The 16617-nt window shown below is 45.3% G+C and overlaps 1 protein-coding gene and 1 pseudogene across 5 annotated transcripts in view; both read left to right on the top strand.

Annotated features, from left to right (window-relative positions):
• The first annotated feature begins 5678 nt into the window (after positions 1 to 5678).
• The window catches only part of TK2 (thymidine kinase 2), a 29551-nt gene continuing 18612 nt past the window's right edge, over positions 5679 to 16617 (top strand). For 4 of the 5 annotated variants that reach the window (XR_007502265.1, XR_007502264.1, XM_049786443.1 and 1 more), the window contains exons 1-3: positions 5813 to 5949; positions 6678 to 6715; positions 8497 to 8571. Coding sequence is in view for 3 of the 5 variants with exons in the window: in XM_049786443.1 (XP_049642400.1) it covers positions 5832 to 5949; positions 6678 to 6715; positions 8497 to 8571 (231 nt within the window). In the remaining 2 variants the exon portion in view is untranslated. Of the gene's footprint in view, positions 5747 to 5812; positions 5950 to 6677; positions 6716 to 8496; positions 8572 to 16617 lie in introns of those variants that run through there. The other variant, XM_049786444.1, reaches the window with a different exon arrangement.
• LOC126028781 (uncharacterized) lies at positions 9546 to 9667 on the top strand (annotated as a pseudogene).

Here is a 16617-nt window from a genome sequence, read left to right as displayed (position 1 = left end):
GGACACATCTTAAATGCCACCTATTTAGTTAGGATTTCCCTGAAGCCAGAGTAGCCACCATCACTCCCTTCATCTTCTTAGTTTGTTATTTATTTTAAGTTTGAGGGCCACACAGACCCAGCAGGACTTAGGGGGCTATTTCTGGCTCTGTACTTGGGGTGACTGACCCCTGGCTGCTGCAGGGAGGAGCCATATGGGGTGCTGAGGTGGTGCCACACAGTTGGCTGCTTGCAAGGCAGCATAATGCTGTATATTCTTTGTATTATTTCTCTGCCCCTAGCTGATAGCTGTTTAGGTTTTGGTTCCTAAAGGGCCATGGAATAGTGGCCCTTCAGATATATAACTTCGACTCAGTTTTTCTATGAAGCTATGGTTACAGTCATATTACAACTTTTTACACCTGGTGGTGCTCAGGATTTACTCCTATTTCTGTGCTCAGGGATCACACCAGGATTGGCTCTGAGGACCATGTGGGGTGCTGGGGATCCAACCAGCAAGTGACTTGACCTCTGTACTATCTAGCTCCCATCTTGCAACCTATTCAGGGATGGGAACTAGGCCTGGCTGCTTTGATGTGTGCCAACCAAAACATAGGAACACGACTGTCTGGAAGAAAAGAAAAAAAATAGTTTATTTTTTTAGAGTTTAATTTATGAGCCCCCTGGAGGAAGAAACCAACTCAATTTCACCCAGCCCTCACTCTGGTGTGGGTTTTGCTGTAATTGTTCTAGTAACAAATATGAGCTATAAAGTAATTGTTAGAGCAACAAACCATTTATCTTTGGGGGCTTGGGGCAATTGCTAACATCCGGCTTGCACAAGAATGTTTATTTGAACTTGAGATTTTTTATCTCAGACAGGAACCATTCTAGAAATGAGGAAATGCAAGTGGAGCTATATATTTTTGTTTTTGGTGAAGTGGCTGTTGGTCAGCTCGGTCACTTCACGTCCTCTCCTGGGGACTGAGGCATTTGGAAAGTATATAGCCTGGGATTTTTCACAGCAGAAGAGGGCCTGGCGTAAGCTCTGCAAACTCATCTCCTTTGTGCTCAACTTTATTCTACACATGATTTTGTTTCGATTTTGAAGCACTTGGATGTCGCCCCTGTTCGTTAAGACCCCAGGATCCTTACCATTTCAGCTCTAGTCCATTTTACAATTGAATTTGATGAGCAGGTCATTCACATGATGCTGAACTTAATCCTGAAGTTTGCTTATGGAGGGTACATCTGCCTTGTAGGTTTGTGACATACCCAATAGGAAGTACCAGGGCTGAGGTTTTTTTGTTTACACATGTAGAGGTGTAATCTTGCAAATGATTTTCTTCACTCTAGGGGCTCAAGAAGGGACTAGTAACACTATGCATCAGAGACAGACAGACAGACAGAGACAGAGAATATTCTAGGCCTCAAGCGCCTCTAAAGCACTCAAGCTGAAGGTGAGGAAGTCTTAGCAATGAGTCCTTGGGAAGTAATAAAACCAAGAGAAGTTGAGGCCGGAGAGATAAGGCATCAATAGGGCGTTTGCTGTGCACGTGGCTGACCCAGGATGAACTGCGTTTTGAACCCCCCCCCAAGCCAGAGCTATTTCTGAGCGCATAGCCAGGAGTAACCCCTGAGTGTCACCGGGTGTGGCCCAAAACCAAAAACCAAAACCAAACAAACCCAAAAAACAAGAGAAGGAATTTGAAGAAGTTACTCTTCGTTAGCGCTGTGCAGCTAAAAGCATTGTTTCCTCACCCACTTTGTGGACACAGAAACCAAGACTTGGCTCCTTTAACTCGAGCCAGTGGACATCCTCGGAAACTGCAGCAGGAACAAAGGGAAGGACCTTTGTAAGGAGACCATCCAAAGTTTAAAACTTTTGGCTTTTCCTACCCTGGAGAAGGCCATGTTCTCTCTTAAACATGTATTTCTCTGTTCCTTTCTCTACCCATTATCTCTAAATTTCTTTTTTTTTTTTTTTTTTTTTTTTGGTTTTTGGGCCACACCCGGTAACACTCAGGGGTTACTCCTGGCTATGTGCTCAGAAGTCGCTCCTGGCTTGGGGGACCATATGGGACACCGGGGGATGGAACCGCGGTCCGTCCAAGGCTAGCGCAGGCAAGGCAGGCACCTTACCTTTAGCGCCACCGCCGCGCCCTCTAAATTTCTTTCAATAAAAACTACTCTGCCTTGGATGCAGCCAACACAGGATGGACTCTGGTTTGAATCCTGGCATCCCATATGGTCCCCCAAGCCTGCCAGGAGTGCACAGAGCTAGAAGTAACCCCTGAGTGCCACCGGGTGTGACCCCAAACCCAAAAACTAACCAACCAAAAAACCAAACAACCCCCCCCCAAAAAAAAAACACTCTACTCTGCCCTTTTTTTTTTTTTTTTAAAGGCTTATCCATAATATGCATTTTTTTTTCTGTTTGGGGACACATCTGACAGCACTTAGGTTATACACCTGCCTCTGTGCTGAAAATTACTCTTAGTAGACAAGGTAAATGCCTGAGGTGCTGTGCTATTGCTTTGCCCCCCAATATGTACATTCAAAACTAATCAATGCCTTCTCACATCCCATGAGAGAATTATCTCCTGTTTAAAATATTTATTTCCAGGTGGGATCACACCTTGTGGTTCTCAAAGATGATTCCTGGATGTGCACTCAGTATCACAACTACCATGCTAAAGTGACCGTACAAGATGCAAGTGATTGAACCCACACCAGTAGTATGTAAGAACAATGCCAACATCTTGTATGATCATGCAGATACTACTGATATAATTTTCATTGGACGCTTATACTCCCAGATAATCTGGTCCAGATAGCCACTGAACACTCTCAGAATGGGTGGGGACAGATTCTCCTTTCTGCCTAACCCACAGCAGCCAAGCACCACACCCACCTTCAGACAGAAGCAGCCCAGTTAAGCCTTCATTTTATCAAGCCACCAAAGTTATTTCAGAGCTGCTGCACACCTTCACATTTTATCATCGTATCAGCTCAGTGGTATCACAGAAAACCTGCTGGGAAAGTTATTAAGAAGCTCAGTGAGCTTAAACAGTAACATAGAAGGCTCATTTCGCACCAATTGCAGCCCAGTACATTCTTAGACACTAACACCATGGAGAGATAGAACAATAATCTCAAATTGGCCTTCGTTAATCTAAGTTTTGATAATTCCTGGGAGGTGGCCGGTATCTCCACCTGAGATGTGTGCTCAGTTCTCTCTGCCTTTTATTTATATAACATTGTTATTGAGGAGCAGGAGAGATAGCACAGTGGCAGGGCTTTTGCCTTGCATGCAGCTGATTCAGGAGGGAAGGTGGTTCGCATCCCATATGGTCCTCTGTGCCTTGCAGGAGTGATTCCTGAGTGCAGAGCCAGGAGTAATCCCTGAGCACTGCGGGTGTGGGGTGTGACCCAAAAATCAAAATCAAAATAAAATAAAATAGAATTTTAATTGAGACTATTGTGAATTACAAGTCCTTCGTGGTTGTATTTCAGGCATACAGTGACAGTGAATTAGGGCCATTCTCACCACCTGTGTTGATTTTCCTCTATCTAAGTTCCTAGTGTGCATCCCATATCTCTCTGCCTTTTAAATGTGTTTCTCTGACTCTGTCTTTATCTCTCTCCTTCCACAAAATCTCTAAATAAAAGCTGTACTACTTCACTTAACACTTCCTGAAATTATTTTTGTTTTGAAGGCACATTCAGTGGTGCTCAGGGCTTGCTCTTGGCTTTGCACTCAGGAATCACTCTTGGTAGTGTTTAGGGCAGTGGTCGGCAACCTTTTTTTTTCAACTGAGCCAGATCTCGCCAAAACCACGATTGAAATTTATTCTGAGAGCCACACAGGGCAGGCACTGACAGAGGCTAGGAGCAGAGTCCTGATTCCTGGAGCGGCCACCCGCCACACAGAAGAGCCAAATTAAAAGTGTAAAGAGCCACCAGTGCCGACCACTGGTTTAGAGGACCATGTGGGACACTGGGAATTGTACCTGGGTTAGGTGTATGCAAGGAAAGCACCCTATCTGTACAATCACTCTGGCAAGACATTTGACCCAAAATGCCTGGGTAAAATTAGGACTGATTTCTCTTTCCTGCAAAGAGCAATTCCTCACTCCAGCCTGAGTTCATGGCTCCTGGACATCAGGGATCATCTCCCACATGGAGTAGAAAAAGTGGATTCAGGCGCAGTTTGACAGTTGCCTTGTGGGGCTGATGAGACGTGTCCATGCAGGGGTTCGTCATAGCAGACTTTCATCAGTCCTAAATCTCTCAGGCACTTCCTGAGTGACAGATGTGGATGGAGTGCAGTATAAGTTCCTTCTTTAGGTTTATCCTCGCAGTTCACATAAGCCACTGGGAACCACCACTGGCAACACCGTCACACTCCAAACACATCGCATTTGGGCTGCATTTTTATGACTATGGATGGCGTTCATAGGCTTTCTCCCTTCCGCTAGTCCCTTCAGTTGGAATAATGGCTGTGTGGATTATGTACTGAGGAATATAGAACATTTAGAGTCCAGGCCATGAAAACATTAAAAGACCAGATAAAGAGAGCAGGCTGTGAAGCAATAGAATTCAAGCTATTAACTCCACTCCATGATCATTTGGACAGATTTTTGTTTTAGGAGTCACATGAGATGGGATTCCTCCTGGTGCTAGGGGACCATGCCATCATGGAGGGGTGAGGTAAGGGGCCTCAAATCCTTATTTCCTGCATGCTATAGTGCTATCACTCTCCCACACCCCACCTTTTTATTTTCCTGTGCTAGGGATGGAATCCAGGGTCTCATACAAACGAGATAAAAGCTAGACCACTGAGCCATATTAGGGCTCTCCAATGTCTAGTCATTTTCAACCTAAGTGAGAAAGGGGGTAAAGATGTGTGTTGGGGGTTGGAATTAATGGCATGAACTTATGTGCAAGTGGCAGAGAAGAAGAGCTCTGTTAAGTAAATGTGAAGCCCTGGTATTACTAATCTCAGTCCAGTCCTAATCTCAGTTAAACCATCTGTGGTCTTACCAAGGGCCAGGCCCACTGAGGCGCTTTTTTCCTTTTTTCTTCCTTCCTTCCTTCCTTCCTTCCTTCCTTCCTTCCTTCCTTCCTTCCTTCCTTCCTTCCTTCCTTCCTTCCTTCCTTCCTTCCTTCCTTCCTTCCTTCCTTCCTTCCTTCCTTCTTCCTTCCTTCCTTCCTTCCCTCCCTTCCTTCTTTCCTTCCTCTTTCCCTCTTTCCTTCCTCCCTTCCTCTTTCCTTCCTTCTCCCTCTTTCCTTCCTTCTTTCCTCCCTCCCTCTTTCCATCCTCCCTCCCTCTTTCCTTCCTCTTTCTTTCTTTCTTTCTTTCTTTCTTTCTTTCTTTCTTTCTTTCTTTCTTTCTTTCTTTCTTTCTTTCTTTCTTTCTTTCTTTCTTTCTTTCTTTCTTTCATTTTTTCCCTCCCTCCCTCCCTCCCTCCCTCCCTCCCTCCCTCCCTCCCTTCCTTCCTTCCTTCCTTCCTTCCTTCCTTCCTTCCTTCCTTCCTTCCTTCCTTCCTTCCTTCCTTCTCTTTCTTTTCCTTCTTTCTTTCTTCCTTTCTGCCATACCCGGCGGGGCTTAGGGTCTGCACTCAGAAATCTCAGTCTCAGTGGGGGACCCTATGAAATGCCGGGAATCGATCCCTGGTCCGTCGTATCGCAGCGATGTTTCCGGCCCCCAGCGGCGCACTCCGCATCTCGGTGGCCGTCGGTTCGCGGAAGCGGAAAAGAGGCGGGTCTGTCTCTTTAAGAACCGTGGCTCTGCTCGGCGGCGGTGCAGGAAGGAAGCCGGAGCCGCGGGACCGCCCGCAGTCGCCCGCCATGCTGCTGCGGCCAATTTGGAGCCGGGCAACCCGGGCCCTGGCCCGTATGGGGTCAGGGGGCCCCGCACCAGGCCCGGGGCCGCCGCAGGGGGGGCCGCGCCGGGCCAGGCCTCGGGGTAACGCGGCTCTCGGTCTCCGTCCTGCCCGCACCCCCCTGTGCCTGCGAGCGCACCTCCCGCAACCTGTAGTGCGGAGACGGCAGAGCGGCCTTTTGGGGTCCCTCGCAGGCGTTCCGATCTCTGACACGGGAAAGGGATTGCAAGAACCCCCATGACTGCAGGCGGGTCCGGCTCCACCTCTCGCCCCATTCCTGGCCTTGATTCTTGCTTGGGTCGGGGGACGGGGCTAAACGTGGACGTTGCATTTAACTCGCCCCCAGAGCACACTGGGGACTCCTGGGGTGCAGTGGCTCGTGGTCACCTCTTTCTGGAAGCCACTTTGGCTTGAAATGTTAAAGAAGAACCTCTTTAGAACCTCCTGTGGGTGGGTGGGCTCCCAGGGCCTAGAGGGGACTCTAAAATGCACGCCCACCGCCCCTTTGCTCTGTGACTCCTGCTGCACCCGACGCAGTGCTCTCTCTCCTAAGTTAACTGACGTCTAACCCCACGAGAAGCCTTACTGTGTCTTGGAAATATGCCAAGTGTAAAAAGCAGAGCATGGGGAGGGGCTGGGGGTACATGATGATGCAGATGTGCCACAGGCCACTGTCACAGTGAAATAAGTAGACCCCACTAGGACCGCTGAGCCTCTCCCACCCATCTACCCATTTCACGTACTGGAGAAGGGAGAAAGTTTTCCCTGGAACTCAAGCCTAGTTTCAAAGTCAGTTTCTTCTCTTTTGTAGATGAAGACAGAGGACATGAGAAAATGAAAAAATCAGTGGTAAGTCACTTTTACGTTCAATATGCAATATAAGGATGAGATCTCTTACAACCCCCTTCCCTCCCTCTAGAGACCCTCTCATCAATTTCTTACATATTTGCACATGAATTCCCATCCTTTAGGTCAATATCGACTCAAAGTTTGAGAATTTGAAACACACAGGCACTGTCTGAAGAAGGTTGGATTCAATTTGGTTTAGCAGGTGGTAGCCTGGATGTGAGGGACATGTGGTTCCTTCCCTTCCAGTACAGAGAGACATTATGGTGGCAGATCAGAGAATACAGACAGTTGGGGCTTAGAGCTATGACTTTGAGATGCCAGCTCTGGGGTAGGACCTGTGGCTGGCTGGAGGTGAAAGGTCATAGGAGGGTCTTATTGGGCCAAGTCCACTGGGATTTTTTTTTTTTGGGTCACACCTGGCAACGCTCAGGGGTTACTCCTGACTCTACGCTCAGAAATCACTCCTGGCAGGCTCAGGGGACCATATGGGATGCTGAGATTCAAACTACTGTCCTTCTGCATGCAAGGCAAATGCCCTACCTCCATGCTATCTCTCTGGCCCCAACCACTGGGATTTTTAGAGCCTGTAGCAGACTGGTGACACTCCCCTAATAGTTGGGGAGTGATATAGGGGCTGAAAACCATTAAGTTCTATGGCTGAATGGTATGCAAGAAGTGCAGGCTAGGACCCTGATGATGGTGGAAGGTTTGGGTAGTCCCTGAGGCATTGGAGTGTGATGGGAAAGAGGTACGTCTAAGATGAACCTGAAGGACACTGTTGTATGAATGTGCCTTTTAGCCTATCCCAGCCCTGGAATCCTGTGTTTTATGTGGGTTGTGATCAAAAGCTCTCCTGGAGTCATGAGAAAGAACCTAATAGACCTTGACATGAACCCCAGCTCACCTGCTAAGCCTGGTACCATGGCTTGTGACCCACTTTTCCCTCTCCAACTAGTTGCTCGTAGTGTGTTACTTCTCTTAGAGCCTGCCTGGCACCAAGGTACTTAACTGAGTCCTCCCTTGCTGCCCTACTCAGAGCTGTGACACCACTTCATGTCACACACCTGTTTCCCAGCGTCTCAGCCTTTAGACAGAACGTATTTACCTAAAGCCAATCTGGAGAGAGAGACTGAAGAGAGTTGAGGGGAGAGTAGGGCGAGCTAGATCCGGTGGAGGGCAATGTTTTCCAAAGTGGGTGAAACCATTCCCCAACCCCACTCCACAGGGATATTAGAATGCTCCTGGGGGGCTGTCAGAGCTGATATGATCTGGGCATTTAAAGAAGGTCTATTTCTAGGGACCACTGAGTGAATTTGTTCTGAAAAGGACCAAATAAGTTTGGGACCATCTGGGGTCCCAAGGGGCTGATATATGGGAGATCTGTCATGGAGGGCAGGGCTGATGGATGTTTAAGGGAGAGGATTGTGTCATTATAATATTATGAATAGTGGGACCTTGACTGAAGGTCCTTTGAAGGGATTTTAGATTTCACCCTGAACTCTTGCGCTGTCACTTCACCTGAGTTCTTCCTTGGAAATTGTTCTCTTTTTTTTGGGGGGGGGGGTGTCACACCCAGCAGCGCTCAGGGGTTACTCCTGGCTCTACACTCAGATATCACTCCTGGCAGGCTCAGGGGACCATATGGGATGCTGGGATTCGAACCACCGTCCTTCTGCATGCAAGGCAAACACCCTACCTCCATGCTATATCTCCAGCCCTGGAAATTGTTCTCTTATGGTCCCCTAGGCACTTGGTTCTAAACTGCTTTTGTCTTTTGCCAGATCTGTATCGAGGGCAATATTGCAAGTGGGAAGACGACATGCCTGGAATTCTTCTCCAACGCCGCAGGCATTGAGGTTTGTCCTTGCTCTGGGCACACGGGAATCCACAGAAACTGGATGGAGTCATTTATGAGTATGTAGACTGGCATGTCTGATAGAAATATTCTATAATATGAACCAGTATTACAAGCCCCTTAGAAAAGGTACAATGTAATCATCAGGGAGATGCAAATCAAAACAACTATGTGGCATCTCACGCCACAGAGATTGGCACACATCAGAAAGAATAAGAACAAGCAGTGCTGGTGGGGATGTGGAGAGAAAGGAACTCTTCACTGCTGGTGGGGATGCTGTCTGGTCCAACCTTTGTGGAAAGCATATGGAGATTTTTCCAAAAGCTGGAAGTTGAGCTCTCATACGATCCAGCTATACCATTCCTAGGGATATATCCTAGGAATACAAAAATACAATACAAAAATCCCTTTCTCACTCCTATATTCATTGCAGCGTTGTTTACAATAGCCAGACTCTGGAAACAGCCTAGATGACCCTCAATAGATGAATGGCTAAAGAAACTATGGTACATATACACAATGGAATATTATGCAGCCACCAGAAGAGATGAAGTCATTAAATTTTCCTATACATGGATGTATATGGAATCTATTATGCTGAGTGAAATAAGTCAGAGGGAAAGAGATAAACACAGAATGGTGTCACTCATCTATGAGTTTTGAGAAAAATGAAAAACATTTGTGTAATGATTCTCAGAGACAAAATAGAGGAGGACTGGAGGGTCCAGCTCCTGAAACGAGGCTCACCACAGGGATAGTTTAGTGCAGTCACAGAAATAATTACACTGAGAACTATCATAACAAAATGTGGCTGAATGAGGGAAGTAGAAAGCCTGTCTAGAGTACAGGCCGGTGTACTCTAGGGGAGGAAGGATACTTGAGATATTGGTCATGGGAATATTGCACTGGTGAAGGATTATATGTATATAAAATATATATCATATATATATAAAATAAAATGAAAAGAAAAGATAAAGCCTCCCAATTCTTACCACAGGCTGTGTTCTTTATACTGACTGTATAGAAAGAGGAGGTACCCCATATACACCTCAACCCAGGCCCTTTGCCTGGTCTGTATTGTGAATTGGGGGACAAAAAAAAAAAGAAGAGAAAAGGTACAATGTCTAGTAGCCTCAAAAGAAAAGCAAAGGGCATTTAAATTTATCTTTATTTACTTATTGGTTTTGAAGTAACACACAGCAGTGCTCAGGGCTTTCTTTTGTTTCTGCACTCAAGGATCACTCCTGACATGTTTCAGAGACCATATGGGATGTGGGGATCCCATATGGGGTGCTGAGGATGAACCCCACTGAACTACATGCAAAGCAAGCACCTTGCTGGCTGTACTATCATTCTGGCTTCCAAAGGGCATTTAGCATAATATAGTTCCAGTATTCTCACATCCATATAAAAATCATCATAAGCAATTTTGTATTGTTTCTCAGATGAAACCTTTGCCTCTGATAGGTCATTTAAACTTTAGTCCACCTCAGTTTGAATTAGTCACATTTGACTTTCAAGGTAGAGCGGCTCCAGAGCTCATGATCTGGTCATTAAAAGTCTCCATGTGAGGGGCTGGAGAGATAGCACAACGATGGGGCATTTATCTTGCACACAGCTGACCCAGGACTGACCTAGGTTTGATTTCCAGTATCCCATATGATTCCCTGAGCCTACCAGGAGTGATTTCTGAGTGCAGAGCCAGGAGTAATCCCTGAGCACTGCTGATTCTCTGGTTTGCTGGGTTTGTTTTCATCTGTTAATACAGCATTGAAACAATTAAAAAAAATCTCCATGTGAAAGAAGGAAGCTATTGAGTGTGACTTGAGTCTTGCCCAAGCAGGGAGTGTTATTCTGCATCACCAAGTATTATTTCTTGTCTATTTATAGTTTGCTCCCTAAAAATAACCATGTGCATGATCAAGAATTATCTCTGCACCAAGGTTCTGATCCTCCTTCCCAACTTGAATGGAATAACCCTTTCTGTCGATACTTTTTTAAAAAATATTTTTTGGTTTTGGGGCCATACTCAACTATACTCAGGGCTTATTTCTGGCTCTGCACTCAGAAATCACCCCTAGGAGGCTCAAGAGACCATATGGGATGCTGGGGATTGAACCAGGGTTAGTAGCAGGCAAAAGTCCTACTCATTGTGTTATGGCTCTAGCCCTTCCTGCCAGCGTGTCTTTTTTGTTTCCACAGATTCTGTCACTTTATACTTTTATGACCATTTTCTTTTTTTCTCTTTCCCATTTTCGTTTCTATTTAGTATATGTACGGTATGGTGTAAAATCACCCCATGCGTTGTATTTCTAATCCCTGGTGAATGAGTATGCATCAGGGTCTCTGCACGAAATAATCGAGACCAGGCTGAGGGTGAAACACATTTAGTCTGGCAATCTTCTATCTTGTATGGAATGCCAGCTGCCTGCCAGAACTATGTTTTTTATTGAGTACAGAGACCATCCTCAGGTGGGGCAGTAAAGACAGAGTAAGGACAGATAGCTCAGGTTATCTTTGTTTTGGGTGAAACCAAGTTTATTTTTTAATAACATATTTAAGCACCATGATTAGAAACATGTTTGTAGTTGAGTTTCTGTCATAAAAAGAGCATCCCCCTTAACCCGTGCAACATTCCCACCACCAATGCCCCCCCTGATTCCCCCAACCCTTGCCTGTATTTGAGACAGGCATTCTACTTCTCTCACTCATTAACATTGTCATGAAAGTTGTCTGTAGTTATTTCTCTAACTGCACTCACCACTCTTTGTGGTAAGCTTCACTTCCAGCCCTCATCTCTATTGTCTCTGGGTATTATTACAACAATGTCTTTTTTTTAATGTCTTTTATTTTTCTTAAATCCCATAGATGAGTGAGACTATTCTGTGTCTATCTCTCTCCCTCTGACTTATTTCACTCAGCATAATTGTTTCCATGTCATTCCATGAATAGGAAAAGTTCATGACTTCATCTCTCCTGATGGCTGCATAATATTCCATTGTGTATATGTACCACATTTTTCTTTAGCCATTCATCTGTTGAAGGGCTTCTTGGTTGTTTCCAGATTCTGGGTATTGTAAATAACAATGCAATGAATATAGGTGTGAGGAAGGCATTTTTGTATTGTGTTTTGTGTTCCTAAGGTATATCCCTAGGAGTGAAATAGCTGGATCAGATCATATGGGAGCTTGATTTCCAGTTTTTTGAGGAATATCCATACTATTTTTCATAATAGCTGGACTAGATGGCATTCCCACAAGCAGTGAATGAGAGTTCCTTTCTCTCCACATCCCCGCCAGCACTGATTGTTTCTGTTCTTTGCGGTGTGTGAGAATCTCTTGGCGGTAGATGGTACCTCATTCTTTTGATTTGCATCTCCCTGATGATTAGTGATGTGGAACATTTATTTTTTTATGTGCCTTTTGGCCATTTGTATTTCTTCTTTGAGAAAGTGTCTGTTCACTTCTCCCCATTTTTGATCGGGTTAGATTTTTTTTCTTAACTTTTGTCAGTACCTTGTATATCTTACATATTAGCCTCTTGTCTGATGGGTATTGGGTGAATAGTTTCTCCCATTTTGTGGGTGTCCTTTGTATCCTTGTCACTGTTTTCTTTGAGGTGCAGAAGCTTCTCAGTTTAAGATAGTCCTTTCTGTTTATCTCTGCTTTCACTTATTTTGAGAGTGACAGGGTGAAATCAAGTTGTAAGCAAACAGATACAAAGAAACCAGAGATGATCTTTGTTTGGATAAATCAAGGTATAGTCTAACAGCATGGCAAAAATTAAGTAACATAGAAGACGGGAGTGATAGTACAGCAGGTAGGGAGTTGGCCTTGCATGCTGCTGACCCTGGTTCAATACCCAGAACCACATATGGTCCCCTCAGCCTCACCAGGAGTGATCCCTGAGCACAGAGTCAGTATGGCTTCCAAACTTAAAGTCAGCCCTGAGCACTACCCAGTATGGCTTCCAAACTTAAAGTGAACAACATTAGGGGCTGGAGAAGTAGCTCAAAAAGCCGTTGCTCATGCTTTGCATGAAGTAGGTTTGATTTCCATCCTGCACCATCCCTTGATACTATCAGGAGTAGCCCCTGAAATCCACATGGCATTAAATTTTTGGTCATGAGACCAAAAATAAGTAAGTAACAATGAAAGCAATCATGTTAGAGGTCTTGTTCTATATGTGTTCCTCTGCCTTGTAGAGAAGAGTTGGTGTGTGGGGGGGAGGGGGCTGAGTCAGCTCTCCTGAAGCTTATCCTTGAGGTTGGCCTCTGAGAACTTCTGTTCTCTCCTAATTGCTGCATGATAGAGGAGTTCTCTCCTCCCCTTTGATGGGAAGTGAGTGAGTGAGAAGGACAGAAGGATGATGGTGAGAGGCAGCACAGATGGAGGGAGGAAGGAGGCTGTCCTTGGGCTGCAGAGCTCTGGCACCTACTTGTAAGCTGTCCTAGATGGCTGTGTGTTGTCTCAAGAGAGAGTGAGCACAGGGCTTGAATAGTGCTTTTCTTGCCAACTGGTTCATGTCTCAGCCCTGCATGGGCCCCTGTGCACCATCCCCAAGCACAGACCATGAGTAAGTAACCCTGAGCAGGGCTGGTGCTTCCATCTCTGCATAGAGCTAACCTCCCTTGTAGTCTGGGACTGTCCTGGTTTTAAGGGGCTAGCCAGAAATCTCAAACTTACTTGTTTTCCTGCTTTTCAGAAACTTTTCAGAAACTAAAGTACTCAGGTGTGTGTATGTGTGGTGTACTGAAATGTACCTTTCTTCAAGCAAACAAAATGCCTCCCCTCTCCCACTCCCAACTGCACTGGCAGTTGTTTCAGTGGCCACCAGAGGGCAGGCTCTCCCACTTTGAAAACTAGGATTTAGACCAGGGGTCTCAAACTCGCGGCCTGTGGGCCGTTTGCGGCCCTCTGTACAATATTTTGTGGCCCGCGGCCAGCCTTCAAATATCGCAGTATTCGTGATTATTTGCTTACCGAATAATCGCAATAAAAAATCGTATTAGTAAGAAAAAAATCGCATTAAACATTCGCATACCCCTAGCAGTTCTGTTCGGGGTATGCAAATGTTTAATGCGATTTTTTGCGATATTTTTCTTACTAATTCGATTTTTTATTGCGAATATTCGGTAAGCGAATAATCGCGAATACTTTGTGCCTAGCGCAGAGGTCATTTCCGCTGCTCCTGTCTGCTGTCCCTTGCATTATCGGAGGCCTTAAGGGAGAGAAGGGAGAGAAGTTTATTACAGAATTAGATTTTTGTCATATCTTCATCATGACTTCATCAAAGCCTGCAGTGAAGAGAAAGATTGATGACGAGCACAGACAATTTCAGGAAAAGTGGGAGATGCAGTATTTCTTTGTTGAACACAGGGGCAAAGTTGCAGTGCACAAGGAATACAACTTGAAATGCCGTTATTCAACTAAACATGCTGAGGAATGTGCAAAATATCAAGGAAATGAGAGAGCCAAGCAGGTTGCCAGTCTTAAAGCATGTCTAATGAGGCAACAAGATTTCTTCAAGAAAGCAACCAAAGAGAATGTTGCATCAGTCGAAGCTAGTTACATGGTTAGTGAGATGATTGCTAAGGCAGGGAAACCATTCACAGAAGGAGAGTTTGTTAAAAAATGCATGCTACAGGCTGCAAGTATTATCTGTCTGGAAAAGAAAGGTCAGTTTAGCAAAATCAGCCTTTCTGCCAACACTGTGGCAGAGCGCATTTCTGACATGTCAAGTAACATTTATCATCAACTGTGTGAGAAAGCCAAATGTTTTGATGCATACTCAGTTGCTCTTGATGAGGGCACAGATATAACAGACACTGCACAGCTCACAATTTATGTCTGTGATGTTGATTTTAATTTTGAATTGACAGAGGAGCTGCTCACAATTTTAATGGCCAGACCACCGCTAATGAGATATTTCGGCATCTGTGTGATGCCATTGAGAATGCAGGTTTGCCATGGAAGAGGTTTGTTGGAATAATAACCGATGGAGCGCCATCGATGAGGGAGGAAAAATGGACTGGTGGCACTTGTTCAAAAAAAAACTTGAAGAGGAGGGTGTAGAGAAGGCCATTGCTTTTCACTGCATTATCCATCAGCAGGCCCTTTGCAGTAAATGCCTGCCGTGTGACTGTCTGTTGTTGTGAAATGCATCAACCAAATCAGATCCAGGGGCTTAAAGCACAGGAGGTTCTGTGCTTTTTTAGAGAAAATGGAGTCAGAATATGGAGATGTGCTCTATTTCACCGAGGTACGTTGGCTCAGCAGGGGAAATGTCCTGAAAAGATTTTTTGAGTTGAGAGAAGAAGTGAAAGCCTTCATAGAGAAGGATGGGAATGCTGTTTCTGAGTTGAGTGATCACAAATGGCTCATAGACTTAGCTTTTCTTGTTGACATCACACATAAGGTGAATGTACTAAACAAGATGTTCCAAGGCCCGGGGCAACTTATCAGTGCTGCCTATGAAACGTGAGAGCATTCTCCACAAAACTTATGTTATGGAAATCCCAGCTCTCTCAGACAAACCTTTGCCATTTACCAGCATGAAAGGAACTTGTGGATGCAGGCATACTGTTCAGTGGTGAGAAATATGTTGATGTTATTTTTAAGCTAGAGAAGGAATTTGATCACAGATTTGTAGACTTCAAAAAGCACAGAGCCACTTTCCAAATTTTTGTGGACCCCTTTTCCTTTGATGTGCAAGATGCCCCTCCTGTGCTTCAAATGGACCTCATTGACCTGCAATGCAACTCTGATCTCAAAGCCAAGTTCAGGGAGATTAGTGGAAAAGCAGACATGCATGGGCATTTTTTTTTTTTTTGGGCCACACCCGGTAACGCTCAGGGGTTACTCTCCTGGCTATGCGCTCAGAAGTCGCTCCTGGCTTGGGGGACCATATGGGACGCCGGGGGATCGAACCGCGGTCCGTCTCCTAGGCTAGCGCAGGTAAGGCAGGCACCTTACCTCCAGCGCCACCGCCCGGCCCCGCATGGGCATTTTTTAAGAGAATTGCCCCTCAGCTTCCCTGAGCTTTCCCGAATGTTCAAGCGCACCATGTGCCTTTTTGGGAGCACATATTTGTGTGAAAAGCTATTCTCCACATTGAACTTCAATAAGTCAAAGTACAGGTATAGACGTAATGATGATCATCTTCAAGCCATACTGAGGGTCTCAACTGCTTCCTCTCTAAAGCCAAATGTGGTTCAGATTTGTGAGAAGAAGCGCTGTCAAGTCTCTGGCAGCAAGGAATAGGCAAAAGATGCCATGTTCAGAAGAACTGTTCATGATCTTCACTCAATGTTCTATTCATGTTCAGAAGAAATAATTAAAACTGTTAATAATGACGTTTGAGGACTTTTTTTTGTGAAATCCCTTATGTGGCCCTGCCTCACCCCAACTTTGCCTCCTGTGGCCCCCAGGTAAATTGAGTTTGAGACCCCTGATTTAGACCCTTGCTTCTTTTTTATTTTATTTTTTATTTTTTTAAACCCTTGCTTCTTAAACTGGGTTGTGACCCCTTAGGGTTGCATAATTAAATGTGGGGGTTGCAAAATAAATTTCTGTATTGTTTTTGCGGGCCACATGCAGTGGGACTCAGGGCTTATTCCTGGCTCTGTGCCTAGGAATCACTCCTGGGGTATTTGGAAAGCATATGAAGTGCTGGGTGTGGAACCCAAATACTGGTCCCCAGCAAGGCAAGTAAACGCCCTCAGCTGTACTGCCCCTCTAGCCCCTGTAAAACAAATTGGCCAGTAAAAAGGCTTCTGAATGTGCAAACACCAAAAATCAATTCAAAGTGCATCTGTGGGGTGTCTGCAAGTGCCACCCGTGTTTCATTTTTTGTGATTAGTCAGAGTTTAAGTTGTTTTGGTTTAGACAAGAGATGGAGGGCTGGCCGTGCCCACATGTGTCTCAAGTCACGTGATGGTGATGTTGGTCACATGCAGGATGTTGATGAAAGCGGCCATCATTCTAGAAGATTCTTCAGAATCTGAGGGGAAGAATGATACATCCCCACAAAGGCCGCGAGATGGCGC

Source organism: Suncus etruscus, chromosome 14, assembly GCF_024139225.1.
Source record: "Suncus etruscus isolate mSunEtr1 chromosome 14, mSunEtr1.pri.cur, whole genome shotgun sequence".
Lineage (NCBI taxonomy): Eukaryota > Metazoa > Chordata > Mammalia > Eulipotyphla > Soricidae > Suncus > Suncus etruscus.
The sequence above is the reverse complement of the archived record's forward strand: the minus strand, read 5'-3'. Positions and strand labels throughout refer to the sequence as shown.